This window comes from Vitis riparia, chromosome 17, assembly GCF_004353265.1.
Source record: "Vitis riparia cultivar Riparia Gloire de Montpellier isolate 1030 chromosome 17, EGFV_Vit.rip_1.0, whole genome shotgun sequence".
Taxonomy (NCBI): domain Eukaryota; kingdom Viridiplantae; phylum Streptophyta; class Magnoliopsida; order Vitales; family Vitaceae; genus Vitis; species Vitis riparia.
Window position 1 is genome coordinate 7,183,911 of NC_048447.1, and position 9,155 is coordinate 7,193,065.

The 9,155-nt window shown below is 33.8% G+C and overlaps 1 protein-coding gene across 1 annotated transcript; it reads left to right on the top strand.

Moving 5' to 3' along the window:
• Positions 1-1,739: 1,739 nt before the first annotated feature.
• LOC117904276 (ell-associated factor Eaf-like) lies at positions 1,740-8,881 on the top strand. The gene is made up of 4 exons (XM_034816800.1): positions 1,740-1,980; positions 2,446-2,816; positions 6,716-6,758; positions 7,914-8,881. The coding sequence occupies exons 1-4, from the start codon at positions 1,851-1,853 to the stop codon at positions 8,408-8,410; spliced, it is 1,041 nt and encodes a 346-aa protein (XP_034672691.1). The 5' UTR covers positions 1,740-1,850; the 3' UTR covers positions 8,411-8,881.
• Positions 8,882-9,155: the final 274 nt, after the last annotated feature.

A 9,155-nucleotide genomic window follows, 5' to 3' on the forward strand; every position in this document is an offset into this window, starting at 1 on the left:
AAATATTGAAAAAAACAAGCAACTTAATAGTTAATACTATTAAGTATAAAATTTCTATTTAGAATTAAGTAAAAAAACAAACACCACCTAAGTATCTAAGCACCAAAGAGGTCAGTGAAACCAAGATTCGATTCATATCTTAGTTTAGGCCTCTAATGAGTTCAATGATTTGAAATGTTTGAGTGTGCCAATGTTGCAGCAAATGCATTGTGGGAGCATGAGGGCCAAAAGTCAAATATCTCTAAGAGTATGTTGGTGTATATTGAGAAGGCTTCAACTCTAGCCAAGTTGAGATACTTTTGGTGTAGTTTAAGAATTATCCTTCGGCCAAAAGCATCTCCATCATTACTTGGTATCTCACTTATCTTTAGGTCAAAAGCATAAGCAATATTCTTGGTTCACTATTAGCCTCAAATCCCTTTCGAGACCACCACAAGCATAAGCAAGAATGATAAATGGCAATGATGGCTCCAAATGTAAAGAATGAAAGGGTGTGGGGGAGCTATGACTGCATGGAGAGAAGTGCGATGGCGGCTCACTGCCCATGAATATAATGAACCTATAAATGAGTTTGTGAAGAGACTTGGACCTGTTTGGAAATGTTTTCAAAAAATATTTTTTGAGAACAATTTTTAAAAACAATTCTACAATGGTTTTTAGAAGAAAAGTAGAACTTGAAATACTCTCAACATGTTTCTATGTTCCACATGTTTTTTAAAAATAATTTTTACATGTAATATTTTATTTTTAATATTTTTTATACTTGTAATTTATTTTTTATTTTTTTAAACAAGTGAAACAATCAATTTTGAGTTTAAAAAAATAGTTTCCCTATTAAGAATGTGAGAAGTGTTGGTAAGAAAAGTTTTTTTTTTTTTTTTTTTTTTTTGGCCCTCAATTGTTTCCAAAATAGGATTTTGAGAATTGTTATGAAAATATGGCGTTTTTTAGTAGCATATTTTAATTGTTTTTAATTATTTTTTATCATATTTTAAAATATAATTATATAAACATGGAGAATGATTCAAAATAATAAATTACAAATAAAAGTTATTTATAACAAATATTTGAAAATACAAAAAAAAAAAGATTAAAAATATTTTTTAATTGCATAACAAACTATTGTTACATGAAATATTAGGTCCATTTGATAACTATTTTTAAAAATAGTTTTTTTATTTTTTAGAATAAAAAAAATAAAAAAACACGTTAAACAATCAGAAAATTATTTTATTCCTTTATATTTTCAAAAACAAAAAATAAAGCGTTTTTAAAAAACATCTTTTAGTTGTTTTAAACTGTTTTTATTTTTTTTTTTTAGAATTATTTTAAAGAATAATTATATAAATATGTATAATAACTAAAAATAAAATTTTAAATATAACAATTATTTTTAAAATATTAAAAATAACTTAACAACATTTCAAGTTCTTAAACAGATTTTTACTTTACAAAACATATTTTTCATAATTGTTTTAAAAATAGTTACCAAAAATTATTTTTAAAACTTGTTTTCAAAAATTACATTTTGAAAATTATTTTTAAGTGACATTTTCAGAGGGGGGCCTAAAGTTTCTTTGTTGTTGCATTGTAAAAATTCGTTGCAACTCCGAAGAAGCTATTTGGGCCCAGCATCAACCTCTGATGCTGAGTTGGCAAGTTTTTAGCGGCCGGTCGACCACACGGGAGAGTGGGGCCCAAAATGAAAGTACGGACACTCGCTGACATGCGTCAGTATTTGCCAACCGAAAAGACGAAGCCGACCTCTCTCCCTCTGCAAATCACAACGGTTGTCCATCCACGCCTCCTTCAAAACCCTAGATTTCTTGGGTTTCAATCTTGCTTTTCAAATGGCGAACAAAAGCATCAACAACAAAGACGAACCCAGCACTGCTCCTGAGTCCGATCGCTGGTATGATCTAACCCTAGGTTCCTCCTTTAAGGACCCCCATTCCTCTACCAAGTTCTGCACTTTGCGATGTAAGTCATCGTATTTCTCTATTTTCGTCTCTGTTTTCCGATTATCATTTGTCTCTGTTTGGAAGCCTAGAAAATTGTCGGGAAAGAGCGAAAGAAAAATGAAGCTATTAATTTTCTGTTTTTATGTTGTTTGGATTCTAAAAAAAGATGCGATTATGCACCATAACATCTGAGATTTGGGATTGGTTTGGTTCTCGGAGAGGGGTGGATGAATCCATATTTTGAGTCATTTTCGAGCATTTTTCTTTGCTCTGTTTGATTGTCCAGAAAATTGAGAAATAAAAAGATTTTTGAGTTGTTACATGTAGTGATGATCCTTGCATTGTAAGTTCTGTTTTTTTTTGGAACCTAAAACAGTGGAAAATAGAAAGGTTTCAATTTTTGTTCTTTTTTTGTTTTGTTTTTTTTTTCCCCTCTGGTTTCTCAGCTGTATGGAATGATAATTCTATATTTGAACTTGTTCAGATGAATTCAAACCAGCTTCAATTGATAAGAACCAACCGGGATCACTACACAAGAACAAAGAAAATAGGGTTACGGTAGAATTTCATAACAACCAACCGGGGAAACCCAAAGTGACATTCGAGGGCAGTAGTGAGGATTATAAGGAAAATGATGCAGTTTTGTTCTTTGATGGTGAGACTTTTCGGTTGGAGCGATTGCACCGAGCAGTTAAGCGGTTAAGGCATGTACGGCTACCTGGTGAATCTGCAGCTGCAGCTGCCACTACTGCTGCTACTACTTCAGTTGTCCCCCCGGTTGAGTCTTATTCACCACCAATTGGGAAAGGAGCAAAACTTCAGTCATTTAATAAAAGCATTGCTCATCCAGTCCCAGTAAGCTTTTTATCTGAATAAGTTAGGTTGATTTTGATTTTGCTATGTCCATTCCAATAAAATAAATGAAAGAAGAGTAGGAATGGAAGTCCAAGGGTGTGTAAGTTTTCAAATTGTTCTTTTATAGAACTATGAATATAGCTGCCTTTTTGGAGTTTTGACTCAATTGCATTCATTGATTATGGTCTTAACTTATAATGTGAGATCTGTATTTCCCTTTGTTTCAATATGCATTATCATTTTTGTGGCTTAGTGGTGTTGCATTGCATACCTATGAGTAGCAGAATGAAAGTGATTTGAGAGGGTGCTTGGAAATTGAATACTTATTACTTAATAACTTAAGTTGACTTTAAGTTGAATTATTCTAAAGTTGTTGACTTAAAACTTATTACTTGATTTTTATTATAAGTATTAAGGTTGTTTGATAAAGTCAACTTAAAATTTATTTTAAGCCTTTAAATTTACATACTTACTTTTATTAACTTTAACTATATTTACCTTCATTAATTTTAACTAATATTTAATTTTACTAATCTAAGCAAGAAATTTGTCTGTTAAATATTCATATTTAAATTATTGTAGATATATAAGATAATCACAAAATATTTACTATAAAAAATGAGTCATCGATGTAAAGTCATGGTTGTAAAATATATTCTCACTAGATGTAGGCAAATGGGACAAAAAAGATTGGAGATTCAGAATAAATTAACTATTTTTACTTAATACTTAAAAAGTTATTTTAAACTTTAAATCGAGGTATTAAATTATTTTACTAAACACTATTTAATCTACTTAAACTTTAAGTCTTGCTACTTAGTTATAGGATAGGATTAGGACTTAGATTACAAGAGAAAAGAAGGTCTTTTCATATATATTTAGAACGGATTAATCTGTATGTAGAGAATCAATCATTGTCCATGATAGGCTTTGTTGAATGGCTATGCTCAATATAAGGAGGTTTGTTTTTGTTTTCTCTTTTATTTCCCTTTTTTTTTTTTTTTTTTTGCCTTTTGGCGCTTATTGTATACATTGGGTGTACTTTTTTGTATTTGTTCCAAGGCTTTATCAAGGCATTCCCTCTTATTGCCTATATATATATATATATATATATATATATATATATATATATTCACACACACACATATTTGAAACAATAAATTCTTTGCACCTAGTGCATAAGCTCGCATGCACATTTCTTCATTCACGAGGTGGCTTTTCCTGATAACTGGGATACGGCCTTTAACTAGTGTTTTATTCTTTTTTATCTTTATTAAGCAAGAACTAGAGACGCCCAGCATGCTCTCTGCTCCTCACCTTACATATCCTTTCTTACCTGAAGTTATTATCCAATTACCTCTCGTGAGAGTAAGTAGAGTGGTCAGATTTATTGGTTGGGGTGATGGGCTGGTTTGTGCAGGCTTCAATTTTTAAAATTTCTGTTTGCCTCTTTTCCCTTAATAAAAAGGTGACTTGGGTATTTTAGAGATTGATATTGTAAATCCATGAGCAGATTTTTTTGATGCAATAATATGGATAAGATCAGCATATTCACAACAAATTTATCTCAACTTGCTTCATTTTTACTTACTAAAAAAAAGGTGCATTTCAATTTATTTAGTCCATGTGAAGCATATTTCTTGTTAAAGAATTGAATAACTTAAAAAGAATATTGGTGATCGATACAAGCAGTCTGAAAAACGGTGTGCCAGCTGGTCCTTTTGAGATTGTGTACAAATTTTTTTGTTGTGATCTATATGTTGCCTGTCATATAATATTTTAGTCTCATTTCTGAGATCAATCACCCGTTAACAACAATTAAAACAACTGTTAAAACATATCTTTCTATTTTGGTTGTCCTCTTGTTTCATTTGGGATCATGAGCAAAAAAATTTGGTTGTGAGCTAGTACTACCTGCCATTTGTGGTTTTAAATTTGATTTTGACTCCAGCCCAGATAGTGGCATATCAGACATGCTCATAGTTCTCCCCACCCCCTCCTGTGTCTCTTTCTTGTGATTTATTTATTGCCTATTGCATGTGATTTTGGTCACATTTCTGAGATCAATCACATAAGTGACAAATCAAAATTTAAGTTCTAGAATATCTCTTTCTATTGAGCTGGTGGTCGTGTTCTATTTATGCTTGTGAGCTAAATTTTGGTCTTGACTTTGTACTATCTGCCATTTATGGTTTTAAATTTGATTTTGATAGGAAAACAGAGCATGTACTCTCTCTCTCTCTCTCTCTCTGATTGGTCTTGTTTGTATTGGAGGTTGTGAGATGCACTCTGTTCTCCCCTTAGTGGGCTGTAACTTCCTGTGTCATTTGGTGCAAGGATCAATTTGGTGTTACCAGTCTTGAGATTAGAGACAAGTGGATCAAGGATAATTTAGGTGTTAACAGTCTTGAAAAATATGCAACAAGTACTCTCCTATGTTGTTTATTCCTTTTCTTTAGCATGCCAACAGCTTCTTCTCATTCTTCTTTTTACCATATTGGGCATCTAGTGACAAATCTCTACATGCCTAAGTTTTTTCTCCTTTAAGTTGTCGACAGATTCTTCCAATCCTTCTCTTCATTTTTTTTAGGCATTCTTCCCTTTACTATTGATTACCCGATGACCAATATCAACATGCATGAGTGTATGGTTATCTCATATTTTGGTTTTACAGAGGATGCCATGTAAAACACCTTGTGTCCTTATTAAACTTTGATGCTCATGTTGCATCTTGTTGAGTAGGTTAGAACGAAGTATTCCATTTTGTTCATTCCAGTCATTTGTTAATCTTTGCTTCAAATAGATTAATTTGCTGCCTTCTCATTTTATGTAAATATTTCCCATGTTGCTATCTAACTCTAACTCAAACCCTCTGATTCGAGTCAAAATAGAAACTTGAATTCATTTGACTGAAGATTTAGAACATCAGTGTTGGGTTGAGTAGCACCAGTTTGTGGGGTGGGATGGTACACATTTCACTATGTTGGGAAAACCCTAAGGTAGTTTTCAACAATCAAATAAGGGTGGTCCAGTGATATACTTTTTGTAATATTTAAGGAAGGAAATGAGAAACCAAGGTTATGGGAGCCTAAAAAAGGAAGGGTGTAAAAAGGAAAGATGCATATTAAAAAAATAAGGAAAAAAGAAGTGAAGAAAGAAAGAGATGTAAAAACCTTAGAGCGTTGCTAAAGCCTTCTAGATTCTTATTACCATTCATCATGCTATGTCCTTTACATGAAATAACCTTATTTTTAGGTTTTAGAAATCCAAAAGACACACTAAGTTAGTAGAAAGGAAAACCAACCTATATGGTAGACCTCTCTAGTTTAGGTTTATGTACAAAATCTAACTAGAATCAAGTTGTACCCCTGCTTGTGGCTGCTGCTCTTGTTAGGCCCATGTTTGAAACACGTACCTTGTCTACTCTGCATTTGTCAACAGTGGGTGGGCAAATTTGGATTCTTGTGAGAGCGTTATGAATTTGATTCCTTGCTCTTCCAGTTATTTACTTGCATGCAGGATTTAAGGTTGCAGGACATCTATTTTATTCTGATAAAGAGCAACACCACCATCCAAGGGTTGAATACATATTCCTGACAATGGGAGATTGTTTTTGTTTGTGCTCTTACCAGATTTTTTTTCTGTGTTTAATGCAATTCTGTCTGGCTATTCTGTTAATTCCTGTCCATATATTGCATGAATTACATCTTATCTCCTATTTCTGTTAATAATTTTTTGCTAGTTTTGATTGTTCTAGTACTGTGTAATTTGAGATTTGAGAAAAAAACAAAGATAGGAAACAATTTTATTGTTTTTGCCTTGTATTATGTTCTGTTTCTGTGAAGAATGACCCACCCCACTTTGATAAGTTGGGACTTTTTCTTATTGTAATTCTACAGGTTGAGGTCGAACGTATTGATATTGGCAACTCAGAGAGCTTAGGTATGTTGCTTTTAACTTTATTATTGTAGATGCTATTGTTGTTGTTGTTATTATTATTATTTTTTTATTATTATTATTATTAGTGATTGTATAGCTACAGTTTTGGCTTCTCAGGTTGACCAGTAATCTTCTTGTCTTTTAAGCTGGGAATTGATTTAGAAAGGAAAGAAATGCGTGCCTATTGATTAATATTCTGGCACTGATGGAACAATGATACACTACCCTTTAACCCCTGGAAAACACAAAATAAAATTGTTATGGGCTTAAGCCCTGTTAAGCTCAAACAAAGAGTGGACTGTCTTGATTCAGCAAAACAAAATGGAGAAAGTGACCATGCTCTGACATTTTTTGAATTTTAAACCAATTGCTTTTTGACAGTTCCATAGGCTAACTGCTTGGGAAGGGATTTACCTGAATGAAGCTGATCCACCTAAATACACAGTGAGAGATGGAAATGCCAAGCATAGGCAAAAAAAAAAGTATAGGCTAGGAGTAACTAGTAATTCCTTTTGAAACCATGGGGTTGAATGAATCAATTTAGTGAGTGCATGCCCACATGTGCTTAGCGTGGTGAATAACCCTCGCATCTTAGTTTAACAATTTAAGATTAGGATACTGATTTTTGACGGAATTATAAAACACAAAGAGGAAGAAAACATTTCACTTCTGTTTCATGCACTCTTAATTGTTTTAAGTGGTTTCAAATTTAACCTAGTCTTATACAAAATTTTCCGACTTAGATGAAAAAATTATTGAAATGAATTAACGTATTACTATTTTAATTCAAATTTGACTGAGTCTGAATTTTGCTATCTTGTGTTCAACTGTGTCTTGATGAGTAATCTGCACTTAGATGAGTGTGTGCACTTCTGACCATGTAGTTTTTTTCAGTAATAAAATGCCTCACAAGAATCAATACTCTTTTATCATGTCATCCCCCGGTGAACAAAAGAAGAAATAAGAATGTTGTTTGACCAACTTTGCCGTTTTCTTATGTAGACTTTCCTGCATTTAAATGAAACTATGAACAATAAATCAATATTTCCAGATTTCATTTTGGAATTCAGTTCTTAATAATTTGCTATGTTCATGAATACTGACATGTATACATGCTTTTTCTGTTCAATGTAATAACCTTTTTGTCTCTCTGACCAGGCACAAAAGCTAAAAATGGGAAGGTTGTCGATTACCCACCTTCCCGTCCAAATCCATCAGTGACATCACCAAACCCTAAGAATTATGAACTGGAGGAGCACTTGGATATAATTAATGATGACAATGATAATTTTCAAATAGCTAAAAAAGAAAATGTCGCCGAAAGGGAATTCCACACCGGCATTGATATCAACCTGCCACAGCAAAATGACATAGATGATGAGATTGCTGATGTTGATGTCAGTGATGATGAAGCAGATAAGGGTCCTAATGCTGCAGAAGCCCTTAGAGCCCAGGTGGATGCAGAGGGCAGGGAGGAGAAGACTTCTAGCTCAAGCGGTAGCAGTGGGAGTGAAAGTAGTGGGAGTGGGAGTGGAAGTGGAAGTGGGAGTGGCAGTGGCAGTGGAAGTGGGAGTGGCAGTGGCAGCGGGAGTGGGAGGAGGAGCAGCAGCAGTGACAGTGAAACCAGCGATGCTGACTCTGTCAATTCCATCTGAAGGATTGAAACTTAGCCATGCTGCTTAAGTTTGAACAGTGCAAAAATGGACAAACAACTTTGGGTTTTTACATATTATGGTTGCCCATCATCACCTGCTGCATCAGGTGAGCATATGCTATTGCAGGAAAAAGGAGAAGCTTGAGAGATTCCATCGCATGGGGTTGATTTTTAAGTGATATTCTGGTGTTGCTTTGCTGAAGCTAATGCATCAACATCAAGCAACTTTATGGGTTTGCTTATATTTGATTTGAAGAGCTGCATTTCTTAACACCCTTTTGTTTCTTTTCATGTAACATCTAATTGTTTGTAAAATTATTAATCAGAAGGGAACCCAAATTTCCATGTGAGTTAGTTGGCTCCCTCTGGAATTCATGTCATGGTCACCACGTCTTTCTCAGGTGACCTTAAGGACCATATTCTGGGTATTCTGCATTCTCAATAATAAAAGTAGAACAAATTTTTCAGAGCAGTTTGCGACATCATTTCACCACTTAGGTAAACTGTAAATGAGCAGACGTGAGTGATGAATCGTTGTAGCTTTTACTAAAATGGACTTAGAAGTAGGGTAAGGCTCAATGAGCTTGAGCATCTTTTGGTGGATCAGATCATAAACTTGAAGGTAATCGGATGGTCCAATGTTGGTTTGCCTTGCCCAGATGGCTCTCAGACACCACTGCAGTGGAACTGAATTGATGGAGCTTGAGAACCTTACCGAAATGGTCTATAATTTGTAGATGTTTCAA

Coding starts and splice junctions, on each gene's coding strand:
- LOC117904276 (XM_034816800.1), top strand. CDS start 1,851: ATGGCGAACAAAAGCATCAACAACAAAGACGAACCCAGCACTGCTCCT. Junction 1,981..2,445: donor CAAGTTCTGCACTTTGCGAT/GTAAGTCATCGT, acceptor GAACTTGTTCAG/ATGAATTCAAACCAGCTTCA. Junction 6,759..7,913: donor TGGCAACTCAGAGAGCTTAG/GTATGTTGCTTT, acceptor CTCTCTGACCAG/GCACAAAAGCTAAAAATGGG.